This window comes from Nyctereutes procyonoides, unplaced genomic scaffold (genome assembly GCF_905146905.1).
Source record: "Nyctereutes procyonoides isolate TBG_1078 unplaced genomic scaffold, NYPRO_anot_genome, whole genome shotgun sequence".
Classification (NCBI taxonomy): Eukaryota; Metazoa; Chordata; class Mammalia; order Carnivora; family Canidae; genus Nyctereutes; species Nyctereutes procyonoides.
In genome coordinates, this window is record NW_026575146.1 from 81,239,718 (window position 1) to 81,264,672 (window position 24,955).

General features: G+C 38.5%; 1 protein-coding gene across 7 annotated transcripts; it reads right to left on the bottom strand.

The window, feature by feature from the left end:
• Positions 1–2,452: 2,452 nt before the first annotated feature.
• LOC129500328 (zinc finger protein 585A) lies at positions 2,453–23,578 on the bottom strand. 7 transcript variants are annotated; one of them, XM_055310629.1, is made up of 6 exons: positions 23,512–23,569; positions 22,991–23,036; positions 20,535–20,750; positions 7,856–7,982; positions 7,524–7,616; positions 2,453–5,731 (listed from the first exon to the last, which is right to left on the bottom strand). In XM_055310629.1, the coding sequence occupies exons 3-6, from the start codon at positions 20,610–20,612 to the stop codon at positions 3,399–3,401; spliced, it is 2,631 nt and encodes an 876-aa protein (XP_055166604.1). In that variant the 5' UTR covers positions 20,613–20,750; positions 22,991–23,036; positions 23,512–23,569; the 3' UTR covers positions 2,453–3,398. The 7 variants fall into 7 exon arrangements, with proteins under 7 accessions (XP_055166604.1, XP_055166610.1, XP_055166603.1 ...); XM_055310635.1 differs by lacking the exon at positions 22,991–23,036 and having other exon boundaries at positions 2,453–5,416; positions 23,512–23,578; XM_055310628.1 differs by lacking the exon at positions 22,991–23,036 and having other exon boundaries at positions 23,512–23,578.
• Positions 23,579–24,955: the final 1,377 nt, after the last annotated feature.

Sequence of the window (24,955 nt, forward strand, 5' to 3'; positions counted from 1 at the left end):
TGAGGTGTGGGCACAGCCATGCAGATGTTGGTCAGATGCTTGTGTCAATTTATAACTAGTAATGTTAATAACAGGATACCCACACTGGTCTCCACTAGTCCTGCTACCTTAATAAGCCCGGACTTTACCTTAAGTCACTTCATTCTCCATAAGTCCACTTTATAGGTGAGGCAATTAATGCCCAGGAGGAAAGTTTGCTGGGTTGGCGCAGAATCCCCCAGCATTGGCACTAGGACTTGAATCCACACCCAGAGCCTTCACTATTCTGGTTGCATCATGGGAAGCTCAGTTTGTGGTCTCCTGGGGCCCTCAGATCCTCTCCACCCCACTCTGGGCCACTAATTCCCCAGAGGGTCTATGATGCTAGGATCTCATCCTCAACCCTTCTCCCTCTTCCAGGTTTCCTGTCCATGCAAACAGTGGGGATGTGGAGAAGCAAGGACTCATGAGCAACACAGGCAATGGGGAATCAGCATTGTTAGTAGGGATCAATAGGGGAAAAGCAAATACTACCAGGATTCAATGGAGGGGTCACAGATACTGTGTTACTGGGAAATGGGCATCTATAGACTTTTTGCTGATTATTAATGGAGGTCCTACAGGAAGAGTGATAGTGAAGATTCCACAATGCAGGTGAATAATGTAGAGTTTATGGTGCATTATCAGTCTTAACCTTATTTGTGGGGAGGGAAGCAGGTTAATGGCACTTAACAGTCTTCAGAGAAGGTACTGAGGACATCACCACATGCTGAGTTGGGGATCATTACAGACACTGCTAGGTGGGGAAATGGTAATTAGTCACCACTGTTGTGATGGACAAGTAATGGAGGGAGATCACAAACCATCCTACTATAAGTAAAGAGAAAGTATCAGAAGATATTAATAGTTGGATGGGGGGAATGGTACATCACAGCTCTCTATTCTGAGAACTGAAGTAAGTGCCATCAATCACTACTACATGAAAGTAATACATGGGGAATATGAAGGTTACTAGGCTTTAACACAGGTGAAGTAACAGACATTATGCTGGAGGTAAATGTGGAAGAGGTAATGAAAAGACCTCCAGACACTATTTCCTGGAATTAAGAGGGGTGGTAAAGACAGTACGGGAGTAAAATGGGGCGGGGGGGCATGGTCTCCACACACTTTCTTGAAGGGTCAGCAAACATCTTAAGTTGGGGCAGAATTTTGGGTAATAAGACATTTAGAGAAGCCTCAGATACAGTACTGGATGAAATAAAGGGGGTTACCAATGGGTTAACATTATATCTGCACAACTCTACTACTTCCCACTCCCAGTTATCACCAGTAGACTGACTTGGAGGAACCATTCTGAAGCTTCCAATTTGGCTGCCCAGCAGCTAGGTGTTGAATCAAACCCTCTGCCTGGATTTGAGAGATCACTGCTGCCAGTCTTGGGTCAGACACCTAACTTCCAAGGAAGGTCTGCACTATTTGCTGTCAGCCCCTACCTTCTATTACTTTGGGCCTGTCAGGGCATGAGGAATGGGTCTATAGTTAAGGGTCTGGGGTGGGGTAAGGTTGTGTATGCTAAAGTGAGCAGAATCTTCTGCAGTGATTTTGGAGCTCACTGTGGCATTTCAGAATTATGGTAAGAAATCCTGGAACACCAAGCATCTATATGGGATTCCCACTGCCTCAGTTTTCCCTTCTTTAAATTGGCTGGCATTAGGCCAAAAGGATTATGGTAATGTTTCAGCTTTAGGGCCAGGAAGGAGGCACAGCCCAGGTAAAAGCTAGAGATGAAAAAGCCTGGTGTTTTAGGCAAGTTGGTTCTCCCCATTGGAGCAATACAGAAAAGGTCAAAGGGTTAAACTGCAATACATAAAAGATCAAAGGGAAATTATGATGGGCTGGGTCAACACTCCAAAATGTGCATTTATGGAATACTTGTTGTCAGGCAAAGGTCAAGGGTCACAGTGGTGAACAAAATAGGGAAAAACATTCTAGTGTGGCAGCCACTGACAATTAAAATACACAGAGCATCATGGAATTAAGTGCTATAGATAAAGACATAGTCGGAAGGGGACCAACATTTTAAGCCAGGCAGGAAAGAAAGTACAGGATCCTCTATGAAGAGGTGTCCCTGGAAGACATGAAGGACCTAACCACAGAGATATGAGGAACTTTGTTCTTCAAAGAGAGTGCTGTAGATAGAGCACAGGCCCTGAGGCAGGACCTGAACTAGTATGTTTGAGGCACATGGGGAGAAGGTGCTTGTGGAGCCCATGGCATGAAGATGGACACAGAGAAGACATGAACAAATGTTGAGGTTTTTAAAATTAGTTACTGATTTGTTATTATTATAAATGTCATGTCATTAAGGAAAGCAAATAAGCTGGAAGAACTATGAATGACAGCAAAAGGGAGACTAGATGAAAAGTTGATCAAAATGACCAAAAAATTCTTACCTCAGAAACTTTCCTGAGGGTAGTGGTGGTTCACAAAACACTATGTTGGAGGATAAATGAGGGTCAGCTTTCTTGAGGTTAGTAGAGGTTCACAAAACACTATGCCAGGAGCTAAATGAGATAATGGCAGTTAGCAGAGTGTTTAGCACTAATGCACTTATGGGGCTCAGAAGACATTGTGGTAGGGACTGAGGAGAGTCAAAGACACCTTACTGATAGGTGATAAAGGAGGGTTAGAAGTCATGATGCTAAAGGATAATGGGTCAACATACACTCTGAGGTTTGTGTCCATACACATAAGCTTTTTTGCTGAGTTATCTCTTCCTTGATGGAAATACTCAATGGGGGCTGGATATACACAACCATGTTAGATTCAACAGAAGGATGAAAAAACACCTGAAACTGTTAAGACGATGTGTTCTGCAGCAAACATCTCACAGAACTTAGGGTTTGTCAGTATTATACATTGTTCCACCATTTAGCTTGTTAGCACTTTACCTATTCCATAGTAAACAGGATTATCATTAACATAACAAACCTCCCTATGCAGAATTTGGTAACAATGTTGCTTCACACATATTTTTTTAAGTAGGGTCCATGCCCAGTGCAGAGCCCAACACAGGGCTCGAACTCACAACCATGAGATCAAGACCTGAGCCAAGATCAAGTATTTTGATGCTCAACCAGAAAAACCACCTAGGTGCCTCAGTTCCATCATATTTTTCATGAGAAGCCTTCTTTAATCTGTCAAATGGACAAAATCCCTTTTTTTCCAGGATGAATGCCTCATGGTTTAATGAAGGTGGTGACAATGTAGGAAGGGTCCCCTTCATTCTGGGCCCTCTTCTGTTCAGTAATGTGAAACATTTTGATAGGGTATTTCTACTTATGATAATAAGCATATTTTCCTCCTGGAAAAATTCAATGATGTACAATCAGAACTGATCTTTTCTTATACTGTTCCTCTCAAGTGTGAATACTCTGATGGACATTGAGCACAGATTTCTGGACAAAGCCTTTCCCACAGACTACACACTTATAGGGTTTGTCTCCAGTGTGTGTTGTCTGGTGTTTATTCAAATTCGACCTATCTGTGAAAGCCTTCCCACATTCAGCACATATATAAGGCTTTTCTCCTGTGTGAATTCGCTGATGCACTTGAAGTTGTGATTTCTTAGTGAAAGATTTGCCACAGTCACTGCATTCATATGGTTTCTCTCCAGTGTGAATTCTATGATGTATAATCAACTCTGACTTCTGTCTGAAGGTCTTCCCACATTCAGAACAGATGTAGGGCTTTTCTCCAGTATGAGTTTTCTGGTGTTTACTGAGATTTGACCTGCCACTAAAGGCTTTCCCACAAACAGCACACACATATGGTTTTTCTCCTGTATGAATTGGTTGATGTACCAGGAGCTGAGATTTTGAGGTAAAGGATTTCCCACAATCATTGCATTCATAAGGTTTCTCTCCAGTATGAATTCTCTGATGAGTAATGAAGTTTGATTTCCGGATGAAAGCTCTTCCACACTCACTGCAAACATAAGGTTTCTCTCCTGTATGAATTTTCTGATGCACAATGAGTATTGATTTCTGGTTAAAGGCTTTCCCACATTCATGGCATTCATACTGCCTTTCTCCAGTATGAATTTTCTGATGTATATTGAGGTGTGATTTTTGGGTAAAGGCTTTCCCACAGGTACCACATTCATAAGGTTTCTCTCCAGTATGAATTCTCTGATGTGTAATCAAGTCTGACCTTTGTGTGAAGGCTTTTCCACATTTAGGACATATGTAAGACTTCTCTCCAGTATGAGTTTTCTGATGTGTAATGAGATTTGACCTGTTAGTGAATGCCTTCCCACATTTAGTGCACATATAAGGTTTCTCTCCTGTGTGAATTCGTTTATGTACATGGAGTTGTGACTTGGAAGTAAAAGATTTCCCACAGTGGCCACACTTATAAGGTTTCTCTCCTGTATGAATTATTTGATGTGCAATCAAGTGAGCCTTCTGGATGAAGGCTAGTCCACATTTCATGCATACATATGATTTTTCTCCTGTATGAATTCTCTGATGCACTGTGAGTGCTGACTTTTGAGTAAAAGCTTTTCCACAGTCACCACATTCATAAGGTTTTTCCCCAGTGTGAATTCTCTGATGTATAATCAGTTCTGATCTGTAAGTAAAGGCCTTACCACATTCAGTGCATATGGAAGATTTCTCTCTAATTTGAACTTTCTTATGTGTAATGAGGTTGGAACTATTGTTGAAGATCTTCCCATATTCAGTATATATAAAGGGTTTCATTCTTGTGTGAATTCGTTGATGTACCTGGAGCTGTGATTTAGAAATGAAGGACTTCCCACAGTTATCGCATTCATATGGTTTTTCTCCAGTATGAATCCTTCGGTGTGCAATCAAGTGTGTCTTCTGGATGAAGGCCTGTCCACATTCAATACATATATAGGATCGCTCACCTGTATGAATCTTTTGATGCATCTTGAGTGTAGACTTTTGCGTAAATGCTTTGCCGCAATCATTACATTCATGGTGTCTCTCTCCAGTATGAATTTTTTGATGTATACTGAGATCAGAGTTATAAGAGAAGCCTTTTCCACATTCACTGCATTCATAAAGTTTTTCTCCAGTATGAATTCTCTGGTGCCTTAAGAGAGAAGACACTTGGAAAAAAGCTTTTCCACATTCACTGCACTTATAGGGCTTCTCTCTAGTATGGGCTCTCTGATGTGTAATGAATTCTGGCTTCTTTACAAAAGCTTTCCCACAGTCAATGCACACATAGAGTTTTTCTCCTGTATGAACTTTCAGATGTACCCTGAGCTGTGACTTCTGGGTGAAGATCTTTCCAAATTCAGCACATTCATAAGATTTTTCCCCAGTATGAATTTTCTGATGTTGAGAGGGTGCTTGTTTATAGCTGAGAATTTTTCCACATTGATTATGGTCCCATAACTTCTCTCCTGTTGGAGAACACTCAGGGTCAGTATAGTAAGAAATTTTACTATATTCAGTAATCTTATTAATGTTCTTTGAGGTACTGTTTCTATAATGACTGTGTAAATCTAAAGCATGCTTGAAAGCAATTCCAAATGAGTCACACTGATGGGATCTTTTTGGAGAAAGAATGTTTTGGCTCACATAAATTATTTTTCTAATGTCCTTATATTCATAATCCTTCTTTGTTGTCAAAATTTTCTTGTTGGCAACATCTCTTAAAGATTTGTTTTCTTTTTGCTGATAGCTCTCTATCTGGTCACCAATCTGCCACAAATCTTCTAGAATGAAATACAACAAAATATCACTTGAAGCATCACCTTCCTTCTCAATGTAGAAAGAAGCTTTTTCAGAAACTCTCTGCTATGAGGTTTGAAACCTGAACTCTCCTCAAAAGAGGATGATGTTTTAGCTCAAAGACCAGTTAGCAGAGGCTAGAGAGGAAATATGGCTCATCCACGTTGAACACAAAGAAAAGGGTGAGAATAACTCATTTAATGGAAAGGCTAATGAAAGTGGTAATAGGAAGCATTCTAGAATATAATTCAATGGTTAGAGGAAATAAACTTTATGAATATAATCCACCATGAACAGAAGTGGAAAAAGTAAGGCAAAGAACAAGATATACAGCATAGCAATATTTATATAAATTAATAATACATACTCCAAGTCACCTTCAAATTTAAAATATTCATGAATTAAAAAATATGTTTCCATCATGTAAAACAAGTGCCTACAGTGAAAAGTGAGATGGGTGTTGGGGAAAAAGAAATGGTAATAAATCAAAAAATAAAATATAAGAGTTCCACCATTATCTGAAGGGGACATGTTCCAAGACCCTCATTGGATGCCTGAATCCTCAGACAGTACTGAACATGATTTTTTTTGTCAGTCAAGAGCTTTCAGCTTTTCACTTAAAGGAAGCACTTTATGGCTTCTCTCTGGGATACTAGAATTGCCACTATCACTATTCTTATGCTTTGGGGGCACTGTTAAGTATAATAAGGGTTACTTGAACAGAAGCACTGCAATATCATGAGAGTCAATCGATAACCAAAATGTCTACTAAGTGACTAATGGTTAGGTAGCATTTAGAGCATGGATATACTGGACTAATGGATGATTCAACTCCCAGGTGAGATGGAGTGGGATGGCAAGAGATTTCATGATGCTATGCAGAAAGGCACACACCTTAAAACTAATAAATTATTGCTAGGATTTTCCATTTACTATTTCCAAACCATGACTGACTATGAGTAACTGAAAATGCAGAAAGTGAAACTGCAGATAAGGGCCAACAACTGTAAAAGAGAATCTTTACCCAGACTGATGACATTGTGCCCTGAATAAGGGCAATGATTAAACTCAAACTTCATCATGTGAAGTACAGATATAAAGCAAATACAAAAATCAGCCAACAAGGCACATAAGTCCCAGTTAGTGTGAAGTCAACCAACAATGAATGGAAGGAAATAACAGAAAAGTACTCCTAAGGGTTAAGTGACAGTTACCCCCAAGGCATCAATTGGGTGAAAGGCAGGGGGAATGAGCAAGTAAGAAATCTTATGTCAGTACCTATAGAGAAAATAGGAAGAGAGCCTGGTTGGAGTTAATGTTCTCAAGCATCTCATAGTGAAAAAAAGAAATGACAGAGGTCTACCAGGAGTGGGAATGTGCGAGTTACAGTAACTGAAAGAAAGCAGATCCACCAATGCCTGAAAGCATGAAGAATTTCAGACAATGGGGAAGGCAGAAAGAAAAAGAATGTTTGAGAAAAGAAGCATAACCAAAAACAAAAAACAAAAAACAAACAAAAAAAAGAAAACCTTTAATGAGGAAGATATTAGCATGTGATCAAGATTCCAAAAAGCCAAAGAAAAAGATGATTAGACATGATAAAGGCATTTAGTTATCTGAGAGGCCAATGTCAAGGGTCTTCAAGCAATAGAAAAAAAAAAAAATGCTAAGGACTTCCAAGAGTCCCCTTAATAGCATTTTAGAGATGCCAGTCTTTCTCAAGACAGCTGAGATTTGCTCTCCTTTCTCTCATCTGTCTGGGTCATGCTCACTTACCTGGACAGTTCTGATGTGGGCTCTCACCCTGCAATGCCCATGGCTCCTTTCCTTGCTCCAACATGAAAACTTCTGGTTGGGGAACTTCATACCCTGTTTGTGAGAAATTATAAAGGATTAGATCCAGCTAATTGTGTTTCAAAGTGCAAACAAAAAAGTCTTGTTCAATGAGAAAGTAACCATATATTTCTGGGAACAGAATATTCAGAATGCTCAAGGGGATAAAGAATCCTAGATAAACCAAGGATAAAACAAGCATACTTCAGATATTCCATAGCATTTAGCAACTAAGAATAGAAATACTCTGTGTGGACCCAATTGACTGTGCTTACCTACAGAGAGCAGGTGACTATAGGTCTCCAGCATCACATCCCGGTACAGGTTTCTCTGAGCAAGGTCTAGATGCTGCCACTCCTCTCTGCTGAAATCTACAGCGACATCCCTGAAGGACACCGATCCCTGTAAGGGCACACTGCTGTTCAATGTGAATAGATAGCTTTGGGAGATGGAGAGACTATATTTAGGAATATGGAATATGGGTTTTGTCAATTTTTTTTGGTTTCGTTATTTCCTCTTTTTAAAAAAATATTTTAAAAGATTTATGTATTTTAGAGAAAGCAAGCACAAGCAAGAGGGGCAGAGGGAGTGGGAGAGAGAATCTCAAGCAGATTCCATGCTGAGTGCAGAACCCAAAGCAGGGCTCAACCTCATGACCCTGGGATAATGACGTGAGCTGACACCAAGAGTTGGATGCACAGGCAACTGCACCACCCATGCACCACTACTTCTGCTTTTTATAAACTCATCTCCCATTTCCTAACATTATACAAAATTTTAAATGTACAAAAAATTTAAAAGAATCAGCATAGTAAAACCTGTATACCCACCACTTAGGATCTATCATCAACATTTTACTCTATTTTATCACACATTTATTTTATTTTTTAAAGATTTTATTTATTTATTCATGAGAAACACAGAGAGAGGCAGAGACACAGGCAGAAGGAGAAGCAGGCTCCTCGCAGGGAGCCCGATGTGGGACTCAATCCCTGGACCCTGGGATCATGCCCTGAACTGAAGGCAGATAACCACGAAACCACCCAGGCATCCCTATCCCACATTTATCCATCCTTTTATCCAGCATCAGTCCACCTTACTTTTATGCAGTTGAGAATAAACTGTAAATTACAGTACACTTTGTCCTAAATACTTGAGAATGCAAATCAAGTAGAGTATATTTACCTTTCTTAAGTAAAATTTATGCAAAATGAACTGTACAAATCCAGTGTGCCATTTGAAGTTTTGATAAATGCATACACTAATACAGGAACTTTTAAAAAATATTTCATACAGGAAGCACATTAAATATCTAGTTTTACACAATATTTTGTGGAAGAAAGAAATCCAATAAAGAATTTCTGCCATTTGTTCTATATTTCAGTTAATTACTTGTTTTTCAAAACTCAAGAATGAAATAGGCTCTCTTTTAGTCTTCTAGCAAATGGATGAATGACCTATGATACAGTTCCTGAGTAATTTAGGACCAGCCATTAGCTCCTCCTGGGAACAAAGAAATGAATGATTTACGTTTCTAATCCTCTAGCAACTTAAAACACTTAAGATTTAAAAGAAGGGGAAAAGAAGACACACAGTTCACTAAAGTGTCAAAAAACAAATCTCTTAAGTAAAATACACTGAGTACCTACAAAAGGAAAGTGTATTTGATATGGGGCAGTACATTTTTATTAGTTGAATTTAAGTTGAAAGATGATAAGCATAATAAAGAATGGAGGGCGGGAAAGGTCATTTCCCAGAGAAGAAAAGTAAAGGTGAGGAGATAGGAAAATACATGATAAGTTTGGGGAACACTAAATAGCTCTATATAATGGAGAGAAGTCTGTATAATATGTCACAAAGGTAGTTATGGAAAAAAACCAATCTGATCACAGAACAAGGATTTTTTACTTTTACTAAAAGTAAGGTAATTAGATTGATGTTAACTTTTTTCATATAAGATCCCTATTGGAGGATAACCAAATAAAAGATGAAAAATTTCTTATAGAATGATTCTAGCTAATAAATAAGGAAGTTAGAATATCATAATTTTATAATTCCTAATGAAATAGTGAATTTATTCAGTAATCATTATTGGTTGCTTAACTATTTCAGGTGAAAGGCAGAAAAGAAGTTTACAATGGATGGACCAGCTAATAACATCCATATCCAATTATCAATTTTAACACTCAAAAAGAGATAACCAAAAATTATCTGCCTCCTGACACTGATATGGTAATTATTTCATTATACCATCCATTAAGTATTCTCATTAAAGAAAAAGAAAAATGCCACCTGAATCTATTAAGCCTCTGGGTCTAATAAATTATTCATAGATAAAGTGAAAGAAAGAGGAACATACTGAACTATATTAAGATTGAAACATCAGCTAAATCCAGAAGGTGACAAATGGCCCATTTCTTCAAAAAATAAATTATATTAGAAAAAATAATGGAAGGGAATCTTTTATTAAAAGAGTCTGAGGGGGTGTACCTGGCTGGCTTAGTACAGCAGGTGACTCTTGATCTCAGGGTAATGAGTCTGAGTCCCACATTGAGGGTAGAGATTACTTAAAAATCTTAAAAAAAAAAAAGAGAGAGAGACTTAGGAGTCATACTAACCAAATGCAACTTGTAGACATTGTTTGGCCCTTAACTAAAACTAATGTTAGAAAGATTTTTATGACATGTTTAAAAAGACTCAAACAATAATCAGGTACTAGATCATATCTAGGAATCACTGTTGTTTGTAATAATGACTTAATGGTTTTGTTAAAGAAAAAACAATTCTCATATCTTAGAGATACTTGTCAAAGTATTTGCAGATAAAATAGGTATTTGAGGGCAGCCTGGGTGGCTCAGCAGTTTAGTGCCACCTTCAGCCCAGGGCATGATCCTGGAGACCCGGGATCGAGTCCCACGTCAAGCTCTCTGCATGGAGCCTGCTTCTCCCTCTGCTTCTCCCTCTGTGCCTCTCTCTCTCTCTCTCTCATAAATAAATAAAATCTTTAAAAAAAGATAGGTATTTGAGATTTGCTTTAAAATAATTCAGCAGCTAAGGGGGCAGAAGGGTAGTTTTAGATGGAATCAGAATGACAGAGTATGACTAACTAAAGCTAGGTGATAAGTACAACAGATACAAGGGCTCCTTATACTACTTTATTTACCTCTGTATACATATTTTTCATAACACAATGTTTAAGAACATGATCTTCCATATTAAAAAAATTTAATCTGTAAATGCATAATTGAAGGAATGGGCTACCTGGACTCATAAACTTTTGAAAAAAAAAAAAAAGGATTACAGGAAGGGCACCTGGGTGGCTCAGTCAGTTGAATGTCTCTTACTTTCAGCTCAGGTCATGATCTTGTAGTCACGAGATGAAGCCACACTTCATCATACATACAGTCTGCCTGGGGGCTCTCTCCCTCTGCCCCTCTCCCCACTCATCCCCCCTTCTAAAATAAATAAATCTTTAAAAAAAAAAAAAGGATTCTAGGAAACTGAATACCCACACTCAGCAATTTACAGAAACAGTAGATAAGAAATAATCATTCATATAGAAGAACTAGAATCTAATCGATATTTATAGAATATTCCAACTGTTCAACAGTGAACACATTTTTCAACGACCCATAGAACAATGACCGATATAGACCATATTCTAGCCTGCAAAACAAGTTAAAATAATACATAGCCTCTCTGACCATAATGGAATCAAACTAAAAATAATTAACAAAGAAAACAGAAAAATATGCAAAGGAATTGTATTACAAAATAATAACAAAAGCTATCTGGAAAGCCACAAAATATTTGGAAATTAAACAATACATTTCTATATAACCTTTAAGTCAAAAAGGAATTCTCAAAAGAAATTCAGAAAATACATAAAACTGAAAGAAAGTGAAAATACAGTTTATCAAAATCTGTGGGATGCAGATAAAACAATGCTGAAAGGGAAATTAAGGGACTAAATGCTTACGTTAGAATATAGGAACCAATCCAATTAAAAAATGGCCAGAAGATCTGAATAGACATTTTCCCAAAAACATACAGAAGACCAATAGGTACATGAAAAGGTGCTCAACATCACTTATGCATATTAAAACTATAATGAGACACCTTACACCTGTCAGAATGACTATTATCAAAACAAACCTAAAAACAAGTACTGACGAGGATGTGGAAAAAAGGGAAGCCTGTGCACTGCAGGTAAAAATGTAAATTGGGGGATCCCTGGATAGCTCAGTGGTTTAGTGCCTGCCTTTGGCCCAGGGCATGGTCCTAGAGTCCCGGGATCGAGTACCACATCAGGCTCCCTGCATGGAGCCTGCTTCTCCCTCTGCCTGTGTCTCTGCCTCTCTCTCTCTCTCTCTGTCTCTCATGAATAAATAAAATGTTAAAAAAATAAAAATAAAAATGTAAATTGGGGGGCAACTGGAGACTCAGTTGGTTAAGTGTTCAAACTCTTGACCTCAGCTCAAGTCTTCATCACAGGGTCATAAGTTCAAACCCCACATTGGGCTCCATGCTGGGCATGGAGATTACTTAAAAAAAAAAAAAAAAGCAAATTAATGCAACCACTATAGCAAATAGTATAGAGGTTCTTCAAAAAATTAAATCTAGAACTACTAAATGATCCAGCAATTCCACGTCTAGGTATTTATCCATATATATACGCAAGGATGCCTGGGTGGCTCATTTGGTGAAGCCTCTGACCCTTAGTTTCGGCTCAAGTCATGATCTCATGGGTTATGAGATCAAGCTCCATACTGGGCTCTCTGCTTGGCACAGAACCTGCTTGGGATTCTGTCTCTCTTCTGCCCCTCCCTCCACTCACACACACACACACACACACACACACACTTTCTCTCTCTCTAAAACAAATCTTTAAAAAATTATATACATGGATCCCCCCATGTTTACTTCAGCAAGGTTTATAATACCGAAGACATGAAAGTAACCTGTCCATCAATGGATGAATGTCTAAAGAAAATGTGATACTGGGATTCCTGGGTGGCGCAGCAGTTTAGCGCCTGCCTTTGGCCCAGAGCGCGATCCTGGAGACCCGGGATCGAGTCCCACGTCGGGCTCCCGGTGCATGGAGCCTGCTTCTCCCTCTGCCTATGTCTGTGCCTCTCTCTCTCTCTCTCTCTGTGTGACTATCATAAATAAATAAAAATTAAAAAAAAACTTAAAAAAAAAAAGAAAATGTGATACACACACACAGTGGAATATTATTCAGCCATAAGGAAAGGAAAGAAGTCTTGCCATTTGTGATAGCATGGATGGACCTTGAGGATATTATGCTAAGAGAAATAAGTCAGAGCTGTACAATTACGATATGATCTCATTTATTTGTGAATATCAAGTGAAACAATAAAATGAAGAAACAAAAGTCACAGACTCAGGGAACAGATTAGTGGTTACCAGAGGTGGGTGATGGGTAGTTGGCAAAACAGGTGAAGACAGTTAAAAAGTAAAATTCCATTTATAAAATATGTCATGGGCTATGTTATATGTTACAGCATGGTAACTATAGTTAGTAACACTGTCATGTATATTTAGAGTTGCTAAGAATAAGTCTTAAAAGTTTTCATCACACACACAAAAAATTGTAACAATGTATGGTGATAGATGTTAACTACTTGTAATCATTTCACAATATATACAAATGTCATATTATGTTATATACCTGAAACTAACATAATGTATGTCAAGCATAACCAATAAAAAAAGGAAAAATTGTTAAATCACTAATCTAAATTCCTACCTCAAGAAACTAGAAAATAAGCAAAACAGACACAAAGCACACAGAAGAAAGAAAATAATAAAAAGCAGGTATCAATTAAATTAAAAACAAAATTTCTGAAAAACACAAAAATCAATAAAACATAATCCAGTTATTTGAAAAAAAAATCAGTAAAATTGATACTTTGTTCACTGACCTAGACTGGCAAAGATAAAAAGGTACAAATCACCAATGTCGGCAATGAAATAAGACCTATCAATGTAGATCCAGGGGCGCCTGGGTGGCTCAGATGAATAAGCATACGACTCTTGGTTTTGGCTCATGATCTCAGGTTCCTGGGATTGAGTTCTGCGTCAGGCTCCACACTCAACACAGAGTCTGCTTGTCCCTCTCCCTTTCTACTCTCCCCCTCACTCATGCTCTCTCTCTCAAATAAATAAATGAAATAAAAAAAATACAGACCCACAGACTTTTAAAGGAAAATAAGAGACTACAAAAACTCTATGCTAATAATACACCCCCAAATTTAGGAGAAATGTACTACTACTTCAAGAACCGCAAACTACCAGAAGTACAGAATTATGTAATAGAAAAGATGATGATTCTACAACCATTAAATTAAATTCTTAATTTAAAAGCTCCTGAAAAAATAAGTCTCCAGGCCCAGATAGTTTTGCCAGAGAATTCTACTAAATATTTAAAGAAGAATTAGTCTTTTTTATAGTCTCATCCAGAAAATAAAAAATATTTCCCAATTTTGTGAGGCCAGCATTACCCTGATACCAAAATTAGACAAAGCACAAAATAGAAACTACAAGACAATATGTCTCATGAACTTAGATACAAACATCCTCAACAAAATATTAACAAATTATAACCAGTAATGAACAAAAAGAATCATGCACCACCACTGTACTGTATTTTGCAATGCCCTTTGAGAATCTATCATTGTTTCAAAATAAATGAAAAGGTTTTAAAAATACACTGAAGAAGGTGTATTCACAAAACAAAATATTTTGGAATAGGCAAGAATAGAAAATCAGTCACGAGACCTCAGCAAAATTCATGTGAGACAATATGAATTTCTTACTCATCTAAAGTTAAGGATGGAGTAGTAAAGCTACAGAAGAGATTGATATTAAGGAGATAAAACTGATATCAGTTCTAAGGTGAGAAAAGGGAACTCAAATAATTATCATTTATTAGTTCAGGGCAACTGTTGATTCTTGTACCACAGATGGACTTAAGGACTAGAAGAGGAGGCTGGGGGAAGACAAGAAATAATGATTTAAATTTTGTACATACTGAAATGTAGGTGATAAAACATACAAAGATATATACTAACTAGTTAAATAGAGCTAATTTGTAGATAAGGATTTAGGAGTTGCATATACCACTGAATTCAGGGGAGGGAAAGAGCATATAGGAAGAACAAAGATCGAGAAAGTGTATCTATCTCTGGAAAGTATATCTTAGATATCTTTGTTTTTTTTTTAATTTTTATTTATTTATGATAGAGAGAGAGAGAGGCAGAGACACAGGCAGAGGGAGAAGCAGGCTCCATGCACCGGGAGCCCGACGTGGGATTCGATCCCGAGTCTCCAGGATCGCGCCCTGGGCCAAAGGCAGGCGCCAAACCGCTGCGCCACCCAGGGATCCCCCCTTTTTTTTTTTTTAATTTTTATTTAGATATCTTTGTTTTTAATGTCTAAAATTATGATTGTTAAAAATTTCTTCATTTAATTGCAGTCATTTAATTGCAGTTATAGTTTGTGATGTGTTGATTCTGTTTACGGGGCCTAAAACATTCTCATTTCTGAAAATGTTCCCTATATACTTGCAAAGACTACAACTCCAATTTTTCCTCTTTCACACATTTGCATACTGATACCCTACATACACCAAAACCCCACCCCCCAAACCCAATGCCATCAGAATTTAATGGAGAGTAAAGAAGATGTCATATTAGTAGCTTTGACTCCTTACCAAATGAGCTTCTTATAAACAGTTTGTCCGGAAAAAATCTCCTCATTCAAAGATAATAATAAACATCTCCTGATGTACAAAGATACTATAGCAAAAAGAATGAGAGAAAAAAAGAAATTAAAAGGAACATGCTAGAAATAAATTGCCACAATACAGAAGAAAACACATTCACCATGATTTCAAGGAATGCACTAAAACAATTAACTATCTAAAATGAATAGGAATCTAAGAGTTCAAGGGAGAAATAATGGACAAAGAGGCTAAAAAAATGGTTATGTAAATTTTTTAAAAATAAATTGGCAGAACTCAATGAAGTGAAAATGAAAAAGCAACACAAAAAAGGTTTCTCTGAAACCAATAAAACACCATTTGAAAACACAAAAATTGGCAAGGAGCACAATAAGACAAGTGAGCAGGGCAGCCTGGGTGGCTCAGAGGTTTAGCACTGCCTTCAGCCCAGAGCCTGATCCTGGAGACCCAGGATCAAGTCCCACATTGGGCTCCCTACATGGAGCCTGCTTCTCCCTTTGCCTGTGTCTCTGCCTCTCTCTCTGTCTCTCATGAATATAAATAAAATCTTAAAAAAAAAAAAAAAGACAAGTGAGCAATGTGAAATGGAAATAAAGATTTTTAAAGGAAAAGAGAAAAAAATAGATTTCAATAAAAAACATCTAACAAACAAAAGAATCCTTGCAGTGGACTCACAGAACTTTTATCATTGGTCATAGTATAAATTTAATAGATACTGTCTAAAACAAGAGATTAAAAGATTTAGTAAAAAAAAAGAGACAAACCATAAGACACTCTTAACTATAGAGAACAAATGAGGGTTGCTGGAGGAGAGATAGCAGGGGATGGGCTAGATGGGTGAAAGGGATTAAGGAGGAATTTGTGAGGGCAGCCCCAGTGGCTCCCGGTTTAGCACTGCCTTCAGCCCAGGGAGTGATGATCCTGGAGACCAGGGATTGGGATTGAGTCCCATGTCGGGCTCCCTGAATGGAGCCTGCTCCTCCCTCTGCCTGTGCCTCTGCCTCTCTCTGTGTGTGTCTCTCATGAATAAATAAATAAAATCTTTAAAAAAAAAATAAGGAGGCACTTGTGATGAGCACTGGATACTATATATAAGTGATGATCAATAAATTCTGCTCCTGAAACTAATATTACACTATATGTTAACTAGCTAAAATTTAAATAAAAACTTGAAATATTAAAAATAAAAAAGACTGAGATCAAGATGTTAATGTGATAAAGATATTAAAAGAATCAACCATATATAAAAGAATCCAAAATTCCAAATTACCAGAAGGGACACAGAAACAAAGCAAGAGTAAAGAGTGTAAGGTGAAAGATATATAGAAATATTTTTATCAGAAATGTACATAAAATACATCTTTCTGAACTGCTGTACAGAAAAAGTGCACAAGGACTCCAAACAATGGCAGTAAAAGGATGAAAAAATAAACATATCCGGAAATGCCAACAAAAAGGAATCAAGAACCTCCACCTAATATCAGAGCTGAATTCTAGGGAAAAAATATGAAAAATAACAAGAACACAATCCAAAATTAATTTCAGATGTCATCACCACACCAAATTTCATAGTATCAAAATTTATGAACAGAAACTACAGATAAATACAGACAGAAATATATTTGTGGTGAGAAACTTAGTATTTCTCAGCTCCAACAGATAAAGTAAAAACAAAACAGACTGTGAAAACCTTATAACAATACGAAATGGCTAATTAAGACAGCAAATTCTGTGTCTTGAAACATTCATGTGCCTATGTAACATTCAGAAATAATAAACATAAGACTTCCATACACACTTTACATAAAACCTAACATTCCAAGAAGCAGAATAAAATGAGTGCAAATAAATCTAAAGCTCCAATTCTATTAAAAGTAGAATTAACTTGGGGTGCATGGGTAGCTTGGTCAGTTAAGTGTCTGCTTTTGGCTCAGGGCATGATCCCAGGGTCTGGGGATTGGACCCCAAGTTGGGCTCTCTGCTCAGCAAGGAGCCTGCTTCTCCCTCTCTCTGCCACTCCGCCTGCTTGTGCAAATAAATAAAATATTTTTTAAAAATTAACTTAAAGGGCAGCCCTGGTGGCGCAGCAGTTTAGCACCGCCTGCAGCCCAGGGCATGATCCTGGAGACCCGGGATGAGTCCCACATCAGGCTCCCTGCATGGGGCCTGCTTCTCCCTCTGCCTGTGTCTCTGCCTCTCTCTCTCTCTCTCTGTGTCTCTCATGAATAAATAAAAAATAAAATCTTTAAAAAAAAATTAACTTAAATAAAAATCTTAATACCTAAAAGTGAAAGTGTGGTAAATAGTAATTAAAGATTTGGTGAGAAAATTTTTTTTAAAAGATTTTATTTATTTATTCATGATAGTTACACACAGAGAGAGAGAGAGGCAAAGACACAGGCAGAGGGAGAAGCAGGCTCCATGCAGGGAGCCGACATGGATTCGATCCCGGGTCTCCAGGATCGCGCCCTGGGCCAAAGGCAGGCGCCAAACCGCTGCGCCACCCAGGGATCCCGATTTGGTGAGAAATTCAATATGTTCCGAGAAATTCATCCATTCCATCTCTAGATTTTTTGTATTTACATAAGACAAATTATTTTTCTAAATTATTTCTGAACACTGTTTTGCTATATATTTTATCTTTTGACATATAGCATTTTTTTAAATTTTTTTTTAATTTATTTATTTATGATAGTCACACAGAGAGAGAGAGAGAGAGAGGCAGAGACACAGGCAGAGGGAGAAGCAGGCTCCATGCACCCGGAGCCCGATATGGGATTCGATCCCGGGTCTCCAGGATCGCGCCCTGAGCCAAAGGCAGGCGCCAAACCGCTGCGCCACCCAGGGATCCCGACATATAGCATTTTTATTATTTTTAAGAAATTTTATTATTTTAACTTTGGAATGAACTGCTGAGTAAGAAAATGTCTGCTTCACATGTGAACCTATGATAAACCCTATTTATTTTTTTCATGTGCTCTTGAATTTAGTTAATACATTTATGACTTCTGATACTATGTTCAAAATTTCCAGTTCTTTTAATGTTCTTGACTGGTTTGAGCATCAGGATTACTGTAGTAACAAACACCACAAATAAGGTTGGGAATAATTTTAGATACCATCTTTACCCAATACTTTGGCATAAAGCTCAACTATTAATCCACGTGTTTTTCACCACTTTCAACTGTGCAGGAAACATTTGATAAACATTTTAATTTCTTCAAAGGCTTCTGGACCATCTGTATTTACCAATTTTGACATTTATTTTTTATAAAAGTGTATACCTTTGTTCAGGTTTTCACATTTTTTGTATGATTTTGTATAATATTAATTCATGATTGTTCTAATTGTTGATAAAGCAATAACCATCTCTCTTGTTTGGATACATACTTTCACTGTATCTCTACTCCCTGATATGGATTACCCCCACATTCAGAAGCCACCTGCGCTCTGTCAGACATCTTCATCAATTATTCTCTATGTGACTAATTTCTTCCCTTATTTTATTATTTTCATTATTTTCTAGTCCTTATTACTATTTCATATCTACTGAATTCTTTTCTAACTTCTTCAGTTCTGAGTGTTACTCTTACCTTAGGTCTTTTCCCCCCAAGCTTCCAGGATTCCGTAAAAAGGCATTTAAATCTGTATTTTTTCCCCTCTATCGATAATTTAGCTTTGCCACAGAAACTTTAAATGTAGTTCTTGGGACGCCTGGGTGGCTCAGTGGTTGAACATCTGCCTTTGGCTCAGGGCATGATCCCAGAGTCCCAGGATGGACCCACATCAGGCTCCTTGAATGGGGCCTGTTTCTCCTCCCTCTGCCTATGTCTCTGCCTCTCTCTGTGTGTCTCTCATGAATACATAAAATGTAGCTATTTATTTAATTGAAATTAAACTTAAAAGAATTTTCTAAGATCCTTTACAGTTTTCCCTTTAAAGAATATTTGAGTAGAAAAAAATTTAAAGTTTTCAAATATGAGGGGTTCTTTTGCTAGGCTTTTACTTTTTAAAACTATTTTTTAAAAATTGTGGTAAAATGTACATAACATAAAATTTACCATTTTAAAACGTACAGCTCAGTGATACTAAGTCTAGTCTCAAAGTTGTACAAAAGTCATTTACTTTGTATTTCTAATTTAATGCTTTTGGTTAGGGAATAAAATCAACATTATAGCAAAGTTTCATACTTTTTGCCTGTCTGGATTAATATTTTTGGAAGTAGTTCATAAAAATGATTAATGGAGGGCAGCCCCGGTGGCTCAGCGGTTTAGCACCGCCTTCAGCCCAGGGCGTGATCCTGGAGATCCGGGATCGAGTCCCACGTCGGGCTCCCTGCATGGAGCCTGCTTCTCCCTCTGCCTGTGTCTCTGCCTCTCTCTCTGTGTCTCTCATGAATAAACAAACAAAATCTTTTAAAAAAAAAAAAAAGAAGAAGAAGAGGAAGAAATAGAGAGGGACACCTGGGTGGCTCAGTGGTTGAGCATCTGCCTTTAGCTCAAGGCATGATCCTGGGGTCTGTGGATCGAGTCCCACATCAGGCTCCCTATGAGGAGCCTGCTTCTCCCTCTGCCTATGTCTCTGCCCCTCTCTGTGTCTCTCATGGATGAATAAATTAAAAATATTAAAAAAAAAAAAAGAAATACTTTCAGAATTCCACACAAAAATAACTTCTAATCGGGAATCTCATCCTCAGCCAAAGATCAATATAGCACATGGACAAAATAACAGGCAGGGTTTTGTTTTGTTTTTTTAAGAAATGTTTTTCGTTTCTTTGTTTTAAGGTTTTATTCATTGTTTGACAAGGAGAGTTTAAGCAGAGGGAGCAGCAGAGGGAGATAGAGAAGCAGGCCTCCCGCTGAGCAGGGAGCTTGACTCTGGGGCTCAATCCCAGGACCCTGAGATCATGACCCAAGCTGAAGGCAGACACTTAACCAACTGAGCCACCCAGGCACCCCTAAAAGGGAGTTTTTGACATTCTATCTCTGTACTGTTATACAGTGGGCCTCAGGATATGGAGACACCCATGTGTTGCTCATTCTTGGCAGAAAAATCAAGATTTGCTTCAGGGCAATAAGAGTCTGGTTGATTCCTGTGACCCATTTGCCGCTGCCCAGAGGCTCTGGTGACATATCAGAGGTATCTACTCCTAGAATGAACTCCTACCCCTTGGGACTCTTCCTTCTCACCTCAAATGAATCGTCATGTTCCTCTGGAACCAGGATCAGGGATTTCTGGGGAGAGGTCCGATTAGCTGACATAGTCATGGTAGGTCTCAAACTTTAATCTCTCAGGAGCCTAAAGCTTTGTAGACATCTGTAAACTCAAGCAGAGCTGCTGGAGAGAGGCAGGCTGGAGTCTGGATAATGATCTAACCCAGGGGCTCCCCAGAGACACCAAAAAACCTAGAACGACAATGTCCACATGGTCAGATACTCGATATTTATCACACAAACATTTCCTGTGAACACCAAGGTGAAGTTCCCAGAGCTAGAAACAACAGAGGCTCTCAAACTTGAGTGTGGATTCAAAACACTTGGAGGGCCTCTTAGAATACAGTTAAAAATCCTTAACTTCACTCCCAGGTTCTGATTTAATAGGCCCAGGGTAGCAGTTGTCTTAGTTCAGTCAGGCTGCTATAATAAAATACAACAGACTGGGTAGCTTATAAACAACGAAAATTTATTGCTCACAGTTTTGGAGGCTGTAAAGTCCAAAATCAAGGAGACAGTGTGGTCACATTTTAGTCAGGGGACTCTTGCTGGTTCATAGCCAGCACCTTCTCATTGTGTCTTCACTTGGTAGAAGGGGCTCAGGAGCTATGTGGGATGTTTTGTAACAGCACTATTCGTTTATGAGTGCCCCACCTCCATGACCTAATCGGTTCCCAAAGGCCTCACCAACTAACACGATTATTTCTGGAGATCAGGATTTCAACATAAAGCTTTTGGGGGGTACAAACACTCAGCCCAAGAATTTACTTTTTTTTTTTTTTTTTTTAAGAATTTACATTTCTAAACAGTGTCCAGGTCATGTCGATGCTGAGGGTCTGAGGACACTTTGAGAACCAGTGCTGTGGAAAATATAAAGCTTAATGGAACCTATGATGGGTATTGGCCATGAGATATGGAGTAATATTACTTAAGATTTGAACTGTAGCTCTGCTATCTTTCAGTTATGAAAATAGGAAGAAGTGCCTTCTGTTTTAGTTTCAAAAATGAGGATGAAAGTACTTATTTCTTAGTTACACAAATTAAAATGAGGTGATGCTCATAAAGTATTCAACATCTCCCTGGCGCACAAGAAGCATATAATAAATATCAGCCATTACATTCTCTATTAGATATTAAAACTTAATAAAAACCAATGTAATAAAAAAAGACAAAACAAAACATATATATTGACTTATATAACAAAAATGGTATTCAACTGAGTGTACACAGGACATTTATTCAGTGGCACTGACATAATTGATCATCCACCTGGAAAAAAACAAACTAGATCCCCATCACACATTATACATTAATTAGACTGAATTCTATCAAGACTAAACATTTAAGCATATGTATTTTTTTAAATCCCAAGAGATATTTAAATAAATTTTAGTAATAAATGTTTGTGTTAACATTGTGGTTGGGTAAGAGAGATCTTTATTACATATGTGAGAAAACCCAGATGCTATAAAAGGAAAAACACATTTCTGGGTAGATGATATTTCTTAATTATATATTAAAATACACCTTAAAATAAAAATGAAAAAAAAATAAAATTTCAATATGTAACAATAGGTTATCTTTAAATTAAAAAAAAAAAATCTAGCAACCAGTATGGGGGGGAAAAGCCCAGAAAAAAAAGACTGAACAAAGGATATAAAAATTCACAGAAAAGGAATTTTAAATGGTAATTAAGCAAACAGATGCCATTTTACTAACAGGAAAGTGCATTACGGCAATTAGATCTAATTTCTCCTAAGAATAATAAAATTTATTTTATTTTATTTTTTAAGTATGTTTTGGGCCCAACATGGAGCCCAAAACATAGGGCTTGAACTCACCACCCAGAGATCTAGACCTGAGCCAAATCAATAGTCAGTTGCCCAACGGACTGACCCACCAAGGTGCCCAGTAAAAACTTATTTCAAAAAAATACAGTGGGCAGCCCCGGTGGCTCAGCGGTTTAGCGCCGCCTACAGCTCAGGGCGTGAACCTGGAGACCCGGAATCGAGTCCCACGTCAGGCTCCCCTGCATGGAGCCTGCTTCTCCCTCTGCCTGTGTCTCTGCCTCTCTCTCTCTCCTCTCTGTGTATGCTCATGAATAAATAAGTAAAAAATCTTTAAAATAAATAAGTAAATAAAATGCAGTGTTGGAGGGATGCCTGGGTAGTCTCTGCCTGTCTCTCATGAATAAATGAAATCTTAAAAAAAATAAAAAATAAAAATAAAAAAATCCAGTGTTGGAAAGCATTTGGAAAAACGACCCGTTTTATAAATTATTGGTGGGAGCTAGAATTGCTATGGTATCTTTTGAGTTAATCATATCTATAATTAAAAATAATAAACTGTTTCTAATAATAGTTTCAAATATAAAAAGCAGATGCTGACAAAAGGAAGGTCAAGTGGACAAATTACCAATCCAGTCAATTTACCTTTGTCTTTAATTTTCTTTAATCAGACAAGATAAGCTGAGTGTATCTATGAAACAACACAATAGAGAACACATTGTTTTGACGTTACACATGTGACATTTATGAAAACCGACCAAGAACTAGACGTAAAGCAAACTTTAAACTCGAGCATTACCCAGAGGCATTATTTGAAATCGACAACGCACTTCTAATAACTCATGGATGAGAGAAAAAAAAATTAAAAGCCAGTACTTTTTGACTGGAACAATAAAATGCTACACACCAAAATTTATGAATGTTTAGAAAGCAAGCTTATCATAGAACCCATCGAACCCAGCTCACTGACCACTGACTCCCATCACTGAGTCCACAAACCCCACACTCATCTCAAAGATCCCCATCGCTGACCCAAGAGACTCCAATCACAGCAACGGACGCCACAATCTTCACCACTGAGCCCAGAAACCGCCATCACTCACTCTACAGACAACACTCCCATCACCGACCCCACAGAATCCCTAATCACGACCAACCCAAATCACCTCAGAGACCTCTTGCAATTGATACGGGGAGAAACTCCTGACACCAGCAGAGAAAAAGCCTTCGTAGAGGACCACTTCCGCTTCCGGTCTGCCCTCTAACTCCTCCCCTCAGGAACTGTTGCTAGTGCGCATGCTCTGAGCTACCTTGGAAGCTACGTGTGCCAACAATCAACATGGCGCAGTTCCTATAAGAGACCCAGTCTGGCCGAAAACATGGCCTCGCCCAGTGTGCCTCTGAGGGTGAGCCGCCATCTTTGAGGCGTCTCCATTCCGTACAGCGGAGGATTAGGCCACCCGCGGGTTTTCACAGCGCGAGGTCGTGATTGCCGCTTGAGGCCCTGGTCAAGGTATGCTTCTGAGAGGGAGAAGATATTGGCGGTGAAGTCCGGTGCTCTGTGTTATATTTAGAAAAGCTAATTTGCCTCCAGGGATACGGCGTACAGCTGAGAGCAATTATGTGCTGGGAGAAACCACCTGGGATGAGGGGAGCCAGGGAGGAATAATCACCAAGGAAGGAGGACAAACGTCTGTTACGGCTGAATCTTGGGAGGAGTCATGGGGAGAAATCTGGACAGTCCAATCTACTTTTTTGGACAAACTGCTGAGGGAGAATGTGGAGAGAGGTCAGATGGGAGCCCCATCCTGGACCAAACCTCCAGTCCACTGCAGGAAGGGTTTTTTTAGCCTTTTATGGGAGAAACCACCTGGGAAAATAAGGTACAAATCAAGGTGGTCCAGTCTTCTCCTGAGGGACACCGCCTGGGCAAGACGGCACCTTCTGAGGGCCTGGTGGAGGGAAGTGGAGCCTTGAATCCCCATTAAACTCCTTTAGGAGGCAACAATTATAAAAATAATAATGGTTTTTAACATGGTCGACGTGTGACAAAAAGCACCTAAGGTAAACTGATACTTTTGTTTATTTGTAAATTAAAATCTAAGTAATAAAACGTCCTTGGTATATGAATAAAGCCTAGAGTCGGGTTAGGGGGGGGCAGTAAATGGGGGAGCAGGTGTAAAGACAGTTCCCTTCACCTGGTAAGCCCGTAAACATTCTTCAAAACCCGCTAAATATTGCTTCTGCCAGGAAGTTCTTCTACCTGACTGTGGTAGGAGGTTCTATGATCTACTGAAAGTCTGTGTCAATCCTGGAAGTGGGGAACGTGTTTTGAGGGAACCAGACCTAGGCTCTGGTGTGGGCCTGCTGGGTACCTGGAGGCTAGTTATATCCCTTTCTGAGATTCAGCTTAAAAATAGGTGGGACACCTGAGCGGCTCACCGGTTGAGGGTCTGCCTTTGGCTCAGGGCATAATACCGGAGTACTGGGATCGAGTCCCACATCGGGATTCCTGCATGGAGCCTGCTTCTCCCTCTGCCTGTGTCTCTGTGTCTCTCATGAATAAATAAATAAAATTAAAAAAAAAAAAAAAAGAGCCATCTAGAGTTT

Bases quoted from the DNA above. Each gene is read 5' to 3' on its own strand.
- LOC129500328 (XM_055310628.1), bottom strand. From the start codon at position 20,612: ATGACTATGTCAGCTAATCGGACCTCTCCCCAGAAATCCCTGATCCTG. The intron at 7,617-7,855 runs GTAAGCACAGTC...TCTCACAAACAG, and splicing joins TAGTCACCTGCTCTCTGTAG to GGTATGAAGTTCCCCAACCA. The intron at 5,732-7,523 runs GTAAGTGAGCAT...ATTTCATTCTAG, and splicing joins CCCACATCAGAACTGTCCAG to AAGATTTGTGGCAGATTGGT.